This window comes from Mycosarcoma maydis, chromosome 23 (assembly GCF_000328475.2).
Source record: "Mycosarcoma maydis chromosome 23, whole genome shotgun sequence".
Classification (NCBI taxonomy): domain Eukaryota; kingdom Fungi; phylum Basidiomycota; class Ustilaginomycetes; order Ustilaginales; genus Mycosarcoma; species Mycosarcoma maydis.
Genome location: NC_026500.1, coordinates 191723 through 204314, shown reverse-complemented (window position 1 = coordinate 204314; position 12592 = coordinate 191723). Strand labels below are relative to the sequence as shown.

Below are 12592 nucleotides of genomic sequence, written 5' to 3'. Positions count from 1 at the left end.
AGCTCATGCGCCCACTTTAGCGCGTTGGGGTGTACTGACTGAGGAGGCGATGCAATCGTGGGATGCACAATTCGTGATTGGATTTCGAGATTGGAGGTGCAAAGGACCCACACCATCCGAGGTTGTGCTCAGTCAATCTATATGTACGCACAGAGGCGCCTTGGGCGACGATAACAAAAGTGAAACCAGCGTAACAGGGTCCAGGCTTGTACGACGACTTTGCTATTATTTTTTGGCGGCTGCACGCTGTGCATGCCTTGACGAGTGTCTGTATAACGTCATGTCAAACAAGTCGTGAGTCAGTTAGCCCATCCACGGTAGCACTTGATCGTGAACCATGTACCGTCGTCTATGTTCTGAGAGAGCTGCAGCTGAGAGCCTGGCATGCACAACGCGCGACCACAAATCACCCAAGTTACCTCACAACTATCAGCTTGGTGCAATGACAGCAACAGCCCCACACTCGCTCGAATCGTGGATCGTCGGTCGTCGATCGTGAAGGGTGAATCGATCGACTCGTGTCAAGCTTCGCTCTGTGCCATCAATCACGAATCCAACTCGAATTGAACCAAACCAGCCATCAGTGTAGCACTCATCCTCATTGCACCGTGCAAAGCAAACGCCGACGAGTGAATCGTGAATCGTAAATCGTAAATCGTAAATCGTAAATCGTAAATCGTAAATCGTAAATCGTAAATCGTAAATCGTAAATCGTAAATCGTAAATCGTAAATCACAAAAGTGGATCGCCGATGCAAAACATGCAACTCTAACAGAATTGTCCTTCGTGCATGGTGCTGCAAGTGTGAGTCGGACGTATTCGCAATTTGAATTTGTGTGCTCTGCATTCGGCATCGGTGATTACTGCAGGATCCGCGGTTCACAAGTGGCACCCTTTGCAATCAGAATCAGTCAATATTTACGATTCCCCCGCACGTCGAAGCGAGAGTCTGAGTCAACGGGGTAGTCACAGTATCGTCCAAGCGAGAGTGACTCACGACTGGGCCAACCCGTGACTTGACCCTCGAATCCAAAAAACCATTTACACCAATCTGCTTGTTGTCCACATGCTTCAAACCAAGCACACCGCTGGACAAGCCTTGGATGGCACAGACACAGTTGCAGTAGCAGTTGCAGTAGCAGTTGCAGTAGCAGTTGCGGCCATCGGTGGGTTGATGGTGTTCGCTTTGGAATTTGATTTGCAGCATCGACGCATAATATTCACGATTCTCCATTTATTAATATTACTAAATAAGCACAAAAGTTAACGTATCGACGATCGCGATTCTCTCAAGTCACGAGTCTTGCTGGGTAGATTCGTGATTCCTGGTTTGGTTCGGTTCGGTTTCAAGCGCTACGATGACACATTCGTAATCTATTTTATATCTAATAATTCGTGATTAGGCGGCGCGCCATTCAGATTGGTGATTCGTGATTCGTGATTCGTGATTCGTGATTCATCCACTGCGCCACTATGACTTGTGAATGCGGAGCACCGCTTCCGTGTCAAAATTCACACAATCATCAATCACAGTCGCGACTGTATCGTGAATGAACAATTCGTGATTGTCAAATTCGTGATTGTCAAATTCGTGATTGTCACTGTGCAGTCATGCGTGAGTGGCTCGGCGGTAACCTGCGCTTTGCGGCAATTTTTATACGCATCCAATCTCGCCCCGACCACAGTTTGCGATTCACAGTTCTAGATCCGCTACCTGTGCACTATCGGCTGTCACCTCCTTCCTCCACGCTTGCACGCTTGCACCAGCCTCGTCTCGCTTTGACGTCGTTCGCACACCTCGCCTTGCTACCATCATCCATATCGCCCTCACCGACAACGCTTCGACTCGTCGTCTGTTTGGTTACGAATTCCCATCACTCCGTCTCCTCGTCTTTGAAACGTCAATCACCCATCATGGCCGCTGCTGCTGCTACCGCCGCCACCGAGGCCGGCCTGCAATACACCCCCATCGATGACATCCCCAGCATTGTCTCGGATCTGCGTGCTGCCTTCCTCACCGGAAAGACGCGTTCGGTCGAATACCGAAAGAACCAGCTCAAGCAGCTCGCCTACATGATCAAGGACAACCAAGAGGCCTTTGTCGAGTCGCTTCGAAAAGATCTCGGGCGTTCCCGATTCGAGAGCATCTTTGCAGAACTCATGGGTACCACAAACGAAATCGTAGAGGCCGTCACAAAGATCGACAAGTGGGCAAAGCCTGCCAAGCCCTGGGCCGGTGCTGCTTGGGCTATGCACGGCGCCACCATCCGTTCCGAGCCCAAAGGTACCGTCCTCGTCCTCGGCGCATGGAACTATCCGATCACCGTACAGATTGGTCCCGTGATCGGTGCCATCGCTGCCGGTAACACCGTCATCCTCAAGCCTTCCGAGGTCGCCAGCCACACTGCCAAGCTCATCGCCGAGCTCTGGAACAAGTACCTCGACCCTGAGTGCTTCCGCGTCGTCAACGGCGGTATCCCAGAGACTACCGCTCTCCTCGACCAGCGCTTCGAGCACATTTTTTACACCGGTAACGGCACCGTCGGTCGCATCATTGCCGAAAAGGCTGCAAAATGGCTCTGTCCCACCACGCTCGAGCTCGGCGGCAAGTCGCCCGTCTACGTCGACAAGAGCGCCGACCTCTCGATCGCCGCTCACAGAATCCTCTGGGGCAAGTCGTTCAACTGCGGTCAGACCTGCATCGCCCCCGACTACGTGCTCATCCAGCCCGACCTGCAGGACAAGTTTGTACAGGAGCTCAAGAAGGCCTACCAGCGCTTCTACCCTGAGCTCCAGGGGGGTGTCAACAACTCGGAGAGCTACGCCCGCATCATCAACCCCGGTCACTGGAAGCGCCTCAACGCCATGCTTTCCGGTACCAAGGGCAAGGTGGTGCTCGGCGGTGAAGGCGAGGAAGCCACCAAGTTCCTCCCTCCCACCGTGATTGCCGACGTCAAGCCAGACGATGCCATCATGTCCGGTGAGATCTTTGGTCCTCTGCTTCCCATCGTTCCTGTCCGCGACGTCGAGGCTGCTGTCGACTTGATCAACTCGCGCGACCAGCCTCTAGCTCTGTATCTCTTTGCCGGCGACAACAGGGTCAAAAATTTCTTCTTTGACAACACGCGCTCCGGTGCTTGCGTCCAGGGTGACACGCTTCTCCACTTTGCTGTCGACGTCCTTCCCTTTGGTGGCACCGGTCCCTCGGGTTACGGCAACTACCACGGCAAGGCTTCGTTCGACCAGTTCAGCCACCAGCGTGCCAGTTTGGATGCTCCCTCGACTGGTCTGCTCGGCAAGCTGGTCGAGCTCATCATGTCTTCGCGCTACCCTCCTTACACTGAGGCCAACCTCAAGAAGCTGAGGGCGCTCGCTGCCTACTCGGTCTCGTTCAAGCGTCCGTCGAACCCGCACAAAAGCATCGCCTCTTCATCCGTAAGTCTTTGTCTCTCTCATTCCCGTCCGAGCCCTTTCCTTTCCATGTCCCAGTCCCTATTCCCCATGGTACATTACAACATGCTCCCCACCCAGTGAGAGAGGCATCAACGCGACGCTGTGCCGCTTTGCCATGATTCTTGGAGCTGCGGGCCGGCGCTGTGGATCGACTCCTGTGGTCATCTGTACACTTGCGCTTTGCACTCCTCCCTCCTCCCTCCTCCCTCCTAGGTTCAAACGGCTTTGGTTTTGGAACAGCACACTGAGCAGCGAGCATGCAACCTCTCTTCTCTTCTTCCCCCTATTTTGGCGACGCCGTCTTGCTTTTGCGGTCTTTTTGGGTCTTGTCACTTTGCACGGTAATTGTACACTCACTGCAACACGGATACGCCCTTTCAATCACGTGACCCGGTGGGATGATCTGACTGACGCTTCGACCCTCTGTTTGCTCTGCTCACATCATCTGCATCGTCGTGCGCTCGCTTTTGCTGGCGGCGTGTGCGTTGCTACATTTTTCTCTGCACTCGTTTTACTCTCCGCATGGTGGGAACCAAAAATAACCGAAAAAAAAAACCCAAACCAACTCATGACTTTTCACACGGACGCGCGCCGGTTGCGCGATCTCGCACACTTTCGGGGGGAAACCATTGGTACCAAGAGGGAGCTAATGTCGGCGTTGTAGCCAAGCGCTTGGCGCTGCTGGTGGTGCTGTTCTCGCTGCTGGTGGGTGCGCGATCAAGGGGGTTGATCGGATGGATCTGAACATGCTGTTGGTGGATCGGCAGATAGGCGCAAGTCACGCGTGGACATGCAGGTTGAGCTAGGGCTGATGCGTGGCGCAAACGATCACGAATGATGCCATGCGTCTTCCAGGTTCAGCCTGATCTACTATACGACATCTCGAATCTGGATTCACAATTTGGTACTCTTTCTTCTCTCGCCTGTTGGTCGCTTTGCGAATCATGAATGTAGGAATATGTTCGAGTGGTCTCTTGGTGCGGGTCGCCTTGCTGATGCGTCGCGCCGAGTGTGGTGGCGTCAGCGTGTTTGCGTGTGTTAGGCAAGCTGAGCGAGTCGAAACCAGTCGGTCCGGTATCAACATGAACCCGACCGGCCGGTATGGAAAATATGCGCGCAGGTGGGATTTAACAAGACGAGGCGCGAGGCACGAGTTAGAGTCGTGAGTCACAGCCACGAGCGGTGAGAAGAGCCACCGGCACAAGGCGTGGAGCTGTGAGGCATGAGTCGTGAGTGTTGCCGAATCCGGTTGCGCCGGGTCAGGAATAGCCTGTTGACGAGTCGCGAGTAATGGTAGCACAGACCATGTGCCTGTGCGAAGCTGGGCAAGCGAGTAGCGAACTTGACGCTTGGTGTGCGCAACGTGGCTGCCGCGCACATTGGATCCGCACACGCTTATAAACGAGACTGATGCACGTTTGTAACGTAGACGTCTGCAACGACAGTGCACTGGACAAGATCATCGAGAGAATCTCGAGGTGAACAATCTCGACGGCTCTCGAGAATCCACGTGAGTTGAGCCATGACGCCGGACAGCAAGGTGGGTCAGCAGTACGGCGACGTACGACATGCGATCAACGTGTCTGCACTGAATGCGTACCTGGAAGCCAACGTCGGTGCGATTGCAACGCCTGTAACGGTCAAGCAGTTCAGCTTTGGCCAATCCAACCCGACGTACATCCTGTTCGATTCCAAGCAGACAAAGTATGTTCTACGCAAGAAACCGCCGGGATCTCTGCTCTCATCGACCGCACATGCGGTCGAGCGCGAGTATCGCATTCTGAAAGCTCTGTACGAGTACACGGCTGCACTGCCTGCAAACTCCGCCGATCGCGTTCCGGTGCCCAGGGTGTTTTGCCTCTGCGAGGACCAAGAGATCGTCGGAACCGCATTCTACGTCATGGAGTTCATCGATGGTCGCATCTTTGAAGACTACCGCTTTCTCCAACTCGCCAACAAGGACGAGAGACGCAAATGCTGGATGAGTGCCATCGACACGCTCGCCGCTCTGCACAGGGTCAAGCCCGCAGATGTGGGCCTCGCCGATTACGGCAAGCCCAACGGCTTCTACACTCGACAGATGAAGTCGCTCGCAAAGGTGAGTGCGATTCAGGCCGAGGTTCAAGACCAGGCCGGGGTCAAGGTGGGTGGTTTACCTCGCGGTCAAGAGTTCCTTGGCTGGTTCGAGCACAACATGCCTGCTGACGAAACCGGGATCGTACACGGAGACTACAAGATCGACAACCTCATCTTTCACCCCACCGAACCGCGCGTGATTGGCATCTTGGACTGGGAGCTTTCCACGCTCGGCCATCCGCTGAGCGACCTAGCCAACCTGCTGCAGCCGTACTCGATCCCCTGCACCAGTCCCGAGTCCATCAACGACGTGCACATCTGGGAGTCTGAGCGTCAACAAGGCTCGCTCCTCCTTGCACTCGGCGGTCTCACAGCCGACCAATCACCTGTCCCGCTCGAATCTCACCTGATCCAACGTTACTGCCACGCAACTGGCCGTCGCTATCCGATCCAAAAGTGGACAGCCGCCAAGGCGTGGGCTTGGTTCAGACTAGCCGTCATCGCACAGGGTATCGCAGCCAGAAACGCCCAGGGCCAAGCCAGCAGCGCCCAGGCCAAAGTCTACGGCAGCAAGTTCCCCCTCTGCGCCCAGATCTGCTTTCTCGTCATCCAAGCCGATCAGCACAGCCACACAAACTCCAAGCTCTAATCGCAATCCACCCGTTCTCGCTGCCATGCAATATGGTGCATGTGTGTCTACCTCCGAACAACGCCCCGGGCGCTTACACAATGTTATGATGAGCTCAACTATGGATACGCTCTCAACTCATTGTGTAAGCGTAACGTAGCGCGTAGCCTTGACAATGACAATCCCGCCCTTGCACCTCACATGTACTGTAGAACTCACATGCCACCAGAACTATCACAAAGACAGAGACGGAGAAAGGAAAGGCGCCTATTTGCATTTTGATGTTGTATCGAGATGGAAAAAAAGCATGCTCGACATGTTGGTGGCTGCTCATTGCTGTGCAGTGACAGGCTTACCAGCCTTGTCAGCACCGGCAATGCGCCTTGCACTCAAGATCAGGTCGACCACCGCATCGACGCCCTGGTCCAGCTTGACACTAGTAAACGCCGTAGGGCCGCCATCGCGGACCCTATCGGCATCGCGCTTCATGACAGCGAGATCGGCACCCACCTGTTCGGCCAGATCGATCTTGTTGATCACAAGCACGTCGCTCTGCGTGATACTCGGACCGCCCTTGCGCGGAACCTTGTCTCCTCCAGCCACATCAATCACGTACACGTGAAAGTCGGCAAGTTCAACCGAATACGCCGCAGCTAGATTGTCACCGCCGGATTCGACGAACAGCAGTTGCGTCTCGAATTCAGCCTGCAGCTGCTCAAGCGCTTCCAGGTTCGCAGAAATGTCTTCGCGGATCGCAGCGTGCGGGCAACCTCCGGTCTCGATCGCTCGGATCTTGGATTCAGGCGAGAGCGCCGAGTGCTTGCGCAGAAACTCCTGGTCTTCGCGCGTAAAGATATCGTTGGTCACAACTGCCAGGTTGTATCGATCACGAAGCTTGCGACACAGCGAAAGTAGCAGCGCCGTCTTGCCAGATCCAACCGGTCCACCAATACCCACCGTAAACGCTCGCTCGTCCCAGTTGCGGTTCTCGTAATTGGGCAGTTCACGATCGTTGAATTTTCCCGGATGGTCCATAATGTCGTGCGTGTGTCCGTGATCGTGGTTGTGACTGTGGCTGTGGCTGTGACCGTCCGTTTCACCACCCACAGGAGCACTGTGAATAAACGCAACGCCGGTATGCGCCAATGCGTCCTTGGCCATTCGCAACGCACCCTCCTGCGTCGCGTTACCACCGATGAATCCGGACTGGTGTACAAAGATGCATCCGGGGATCCCGGTCAGCTCGCTCAGCTGCTGATCGCGAATTCCTCTCCACGGTTCGGGCAGAGCCTTGCGCGAGACGAACGATTCCGCCGAGACCGGCACCGCTTGTACCCGCCACTTGCCACTCTCATCCGGATAGACAACGTAGATGGGGCGTTCCGTGGGCGCAATGTTGAGGTTCTTCTCGAGCTCAAACAGGTGATCTTTCCAACTGGCATACTGGTCAAACACCAGTAGCTGCGGGTGGCTTCGCTTGTTGAGCGCATCCACCACCACCTGTCGTGCGGGCAGCCACGCGTTAAAAGTATAGTCGAGACGCTCGAAGAACTCGTTGCCAGCCATGGCGCTAGCCTTTTCGAATCGAGCGTCGAGTTCGGCGTTGTCCGACTTGTCGTTCCAGCTCGGGTTCAGATATCCTACCCGAGCGCTCAGGTCCGTCCTGCTCTTGTATTTTGGCTTCAAGTCCGAAGGGTACTGCGAAATGCCATTGTCGATACCGTCAATTGCCTCGACAAAATCATCGTACAGCTTCAGCCAGAGCAAGTCGACCACCTCCTTTTGAGCTGCAGCATCGAGTTGTAGGTGGGTAGCAATGATCTCTTGACCAAAGTGCTTCCACACGAGACCGGCAGACGAGAGCTTGGTCGAGTGATCGGCATCGAACACCTCTTCGAATCCACGTTGATGGTGATCGTAGCGGTGGTTGGCAGCGTCATAGGTGGCACCTACGTCGACGACGATCGAGCCGCTCTCGATCGTGGCCGCATCGCGCGTGCGAGTGAGACGCGCAGAGGCGAAGCGAGGCAGCTTGCGGAGAAGGTTGACGGCAAGCGCTTCGTCGGCATGGAACGTGCCGCTGTGCGTGATAATGTGTTCTGGCATGGTGTCAAGGTAATCAACAAAACAGCTATGCAATGTCAGAAGGAGGATGCGTGAACGGCGAGAAAACATTCGTGAATCATCGTCCCATCCTTAAACTCTTCTTTGGTCCCTTTTTCGGGGGGTTTTTTTTTTTTCAATTTTCTCTTTTGCTCCACTCGAGACTGAAGCGCAGAGCGTTAAAATCGCACGAGCCATCCAAAACTTGATCTCCACTCTCTCAAAGCCTATCTTGCTGAGCTGAGAAACCTCCGCCATGCTAGCCACCCTAGGCCTTGAACGCTGCAATTCGAGCAAACTCACCTTGACCATCGACCTTGGTTCGCTTGGCTGCAGATTCTTGCGTGCTCATCGTGAACAAGCTACTCTTGTGCTGGTCAAAGTAGAAACGTAGTTCGCAACGCGTCGAATGGAAGTACAAACGTGGCGGCTGAACCCGGTATCGGCTTGGCGTGTTTCTGAGAATCGACGGTGAAAGCAACAAGTGTCGAACAGCCGATCGTGATGTATATATCATACGCCTTGTTCAGGTATCAGAAGGTGGAATGTGACGTTGACGTCGATCTGGACAGTCGTGAGTGTTGGTAGTGGTTGACAATCATCAACCAACCCAAGCCGCAGTGCCAGGAATTAGTAGTGAAAAATCCTGCATTCACGATTTCCCTCCTCGTTCCTTGTCACGAGTCGTGAGTCGTGAGTGTCTGGTCGCGCAAAAGCTTATTTCAATCGTGAATCACGAATAGCTCGGCTTTCTCTGGTGACAGAATGCGCACCCACTCCGTGCTCGTCAAAAGCATGTCGGCGTCATTTACAGTATCTTTCACACTCTCAAAATCGCCAAAGATTCAATGTACATACAAACGCAAAGCTATGGTTGTAATGCAATGGTTACTGTGATTCTAGTAGAGCGATCAAGGCGAGGTTGAAAAGGCAACCGCTATGAATGGTGATTCGAAACGTGGTGGGAGCGAGTGTAACTGCTGCTACTCAAGGTATTCATCCGCTTCGTCCGTGCCGTCCTGGTCCAAGAACACGATTCTGCCCTTGTTGGTGACAGTGTCATTGGTAATAACACTCTCTTCCAGATCTGCAACCATGTGCGACCACTTTGCACTCGCCATCATTGTCCCAGCCACGTGCTCCTGCTCTGAACCCTGATGCAATGGTGATTCAAACTGCATGTTCTCGGCATGTGCTTCCATCTCGGCGATCTTGTCGACGAGGTCGACCGAACGATTGCCCACCGAGGCGCTGCCATCGAACGAGCCGGACCCCGAGGCGGCCGGATCATAGCTCGACCCAGGCAGCACTAGTGGACCTGGCACAGCTTGCGGATGACGCATGCTCTGACGGAAGCGTTCCTCTGGTGACGATGTGATGGGTGCATATCCGTTTCGGAAGCCCAGCGTTGACGGACCGACTCGTTCGCGCATGTCGACGCCTTGTCCGTGGTCGAGCGAATCGTCGCCGTCATGACGCTCATCGTCGTCATCGGTGGAGAGCAGCTCTTCATCTTGATCGTCGTACAGCACATCGTCGTCGTAGTAGCCGTCCGCGCCTTCGTCGTCCAACTCGTCGACCGCACGTCTGGCTACAGACAAAAGATAGATCATGATACCAAAGCAGAGTCCAGCGCCAATCAAGCCCGCCCATTTCTTGACGTGCTCCGCTGTCTGCGACGCCTGGGCATCTTCCTTGCTCTGCGCTTCTCCTGCGCCATTGTACGCTGCAAAGTTTTTGATCGAAGTGCCGAGCCCAGTGTGGATGAGCAGTTTGGGCAGCGCGAGTGCAGTGCAAGTCACATAAGTGCGCAACGTCAACGTGGGCGAACTGGCGAGCAGCGTGTTCATCAAGTTGTACGGGTACGGCGCAAGTCGCACCAGAAAGAGTAGCTTAGGCTGCTTCTCGATGGCACGAACCACCTTCTTGAGGCCTCCACTCTTGTTGAGCAGCCCTACCATCCACTCCCGTAAAAGCGATCGACTGAGCGTGAACACGACAATGGCGCCCGACAATGCAGCAATGTAGCTGATGATAAAGCCCTGCCAAAGTCCGAATGTGAAACCGCAAAGCATGATGAGCGTCGAGTAGAGCGGCAATGGAGGAAAAGTGGTGAGAAAGATGAGCGAGCCGAGCATGACTTTGCCCCAGAGCCCCAAGCCCTGCAAGTAGGTCGACATGTGATCGAGGCCGACAAAGACTTGGGTGTGGAAGGTGATGACGAGCGCCGTACTGCTTAGACTGATGCCGAGCCAAATGAGCAGCGGCACGTACGCTTGCAACCAGGGAGGATAGTAGCTGCGCAGGCCGGTCTGAGGATCCCTGAAAGCATCGTCGATGGCAATGCGTGTATCGATGCAATACTCTGTGAAGCGACGAAAGGCCTCTGTGGGTGAAGCAAGAAGACGAAAAAAGTGCGCCAATGTGGCGATGGATATAAGGATGGTCTGTCGAAATGTTCGCGTCGGCTTGACCTGACGTGTGATGCGACGTTTGCGGCTAGGACGTAATCGGACAGCGCCTCTACGTGCCTGTGGAATGACAATAGGCGAGCCTATCGTGATGGAGGAGTGGGTGGATTTGTAGCTGTTGGGGAGGTGCATGTCGGTGCTGTCATCGCCGATGGCGGCGGGCTGCTGATCGATGAGAGCGCTATTGCGTCGCCTGTTGGCCGAAGCGGATTGCGGTCGATAGGCAGCAGGGGTAGCTCTTCGCGACTCGGAGATACTAGCACGCCAAGCGATGTCGGCGCCGATAGCATGGGGTGAAGTGGGTCGCTGTTTGTCGTGCAAGGAGGCGGCATGGTGATGCGGTGCCGGATGGCGCGGATGATAGATGGAAGGAGTGAAACGAGCAGCAACCGAAGCGGCAGCTTTGCGTCCATGACCCTTGCCTGCTTCGTCGTCGCTGAGGCTGTCTCTGCCATCCTGGGAGGGATGCGCTGATCGAAGAGTAACAGGAGAAGAGCGGCCTGCCATGGCGTCCATGATGGACTGTGCAGCCGAGACGGCAGCACGACCGATGCCTGAATTGAGCAAGGAGGGAGAGGCGACTCGATGCGCTGATTGGCCATGTGCTTGATGCGAGGGGTGCACATCATGTTCGTGGAAGGACGCAGAGCGGGAGGTGGACTGCTTCTGCGATTGCTGCAAGGAAAAGGGGAGATGATGACGTGCGCTGGTGGGAGTAGCCGAAGTGATGTGAGGACTGGTGGGGCGCTTCTCAGCTTGCTCCATGAGACTTTCCCTTCGTGAATGAGGTCGTCCGCTGGTATCGATGAGAGGCACTGCGCGTCTCGGATTGGTGGAGCGCGTGTTGCTGGACTCGAGCGCTATTCTGGGAGGTACGGATCGAGGGCGGTTGTTGGCAGAGAGCCAATAGGAAGAAGAGGAGGCAGCAGCAGTCGCAGCAGTCGCAGCAGTGGAGGAAGCAGGGTCGGGTTGTGACGCTTCAAATAGGCCATCTGGCGGAAGCTCATAGTTAGGTGTGGCTCCGAAAGCTTGGACAAAGTCGGGCTGCTTGGAGATGGGGGTGTCGAAGTGAGGATGCTGGTTGGTCCTCTGTGCGAGAATAGAGCAAACATTAGCTTGAGTGATGACGTTGGATGCAGAGGCGTGCGCTTTTTTGTGGGGCGAGGGCGAGCGAGAAAGGGGCGAGCGTGCTGGCAAAGCACCAAGAGAGCCAGGATGATTGCGGCGCTCGGCACCCGTCATGGTGACGGTGGATGGACGCAAGGGTCGACCTCGACAGCAACACCGTAAGGGAGAGAGAGAATGTGTGTGTGTGAGAGAGAGAGAGAAAGGGAGGGAGGGAGAAAGAAGTGCCGGTTTGACGATAGAAAGCCAGAGAGGAATCAAGAGATGGGCGCCAAAGATGCGAGAGCTCTACAAACGTGTCAGAGAATCGCGGCGCATGTGATGAAAGAGATCTTGCCGCAGTGGAGAGGTGTGAGATTGAGAGGGCTCGAGGGAGCGTCCACGTTAACGACCCAGCGTTGGCGCAGATGCCACAGAAAGAATCGAAAGCCAAAGTGATTTTGCGTAGAATGATCAGCTCTGCGTGGGCAGAAAGCAAAGTAAAGTAGACCGTGAGAGATGAAGTGGTGTGGGAAACGAGGCTTGACAAAAAGCTGCCGATTCGAGCTGCGCTAGTCAGTCACCGACGCCAACGATCAAGTAGAGGAAATGAAACGGGTTGCCAACGATGATGTGATTGATGTACGCTGATCTGAGTAACGTAGGCCGATGATGAAGGCTGAGGATGAGGAGGCAGACGATGAGCATCGTGCATCACAGCGCGTAGATGTCGAATCGGTGACTTGACTGGGCGCTA

General features: G+C 54.9%; 4 protein-coding genes across 5 annotated transcripts; 2 read left to right on the top strand and 2 right to left on the bottom strand.

The window, feature by feature from the left end:
- Positions 1-1914: 1914 nt before the first annotated feature.
- On the top strand, positions 1915-3534 carry UMAG_11241 (hexadecenal dehydrogenase; the record flags this gene model as incomplete). The annotated part of the gene is made up of 2 exons (XM_011394446.1): positions 1915-3435; positions 3490-3534. 2 exons carry the CDS (start codon positions 1915-1917, stop codon positions 3532-3534), a joined length of 1566 nt encoding a protein of 521 aa, XP_011392748.1.
- A 1441-nt stretch (positions 3535-4975) lies between these two features.
- On the top strand, positions 4976-6178 carry UMAG_06422 (uncharacterized protein; the record flags this gene model as incomplete). Its single annotated transcript, XM_011394404.1, has 1 exon — positions 4976-6178. The coding sequence occupies one exon, from the start codon at positions 4976-4978 to the stop codon at positions 6176-6178; it is 1203 nt and encodes a 400-aa protein (XP_011392706.1).
- Positions 6179-6487: 309 nt separating this feature from the next.
- On the bottom strand, positions 6488-8612 carry UMAG_06421 (uncharacterized protein; the record flags this gene model as incomplete). Of its 2 annotated transcripts, none has more annotated exons than XM_011394402.1 (2): positions 6488-8256; positions 8564-8612. In XM_011394402.1, the coding sequence occupies 2 exons, from the start codon at positions 8610-8612 to the stop codon at positions 6488-6490; spliced, it is 1818 nt and encodes a 605-aa protein (XP_011392704.1). The 2 variants fall into 2 exon arrangements, with proteins under 2 accessions (XP_011392704.1, XP_011392705.1); XM_011394403.1 differs by having other exon boundaries at positions 8107-8288.
- Positions 8613-9243: 631 nt separating this feature from the next.
- On the bottom strand, positions 9244-11973 carry UMAG_06420 (uncharacterized protein; the record flags this gene model as incomplete). The annotated part of the gene is made up of 1 exon (XM_011394401.1): positions 9244-11973. The coding sequence occupies one exon, from the start codon at positions 11971-11973 to the stop codon at positions 9244-9246; it is 2730 nt and encodes a 909-aa protein (XP_011392703.1).
- Positions 11974-12592: the final 619 nt, after the last annotated feature.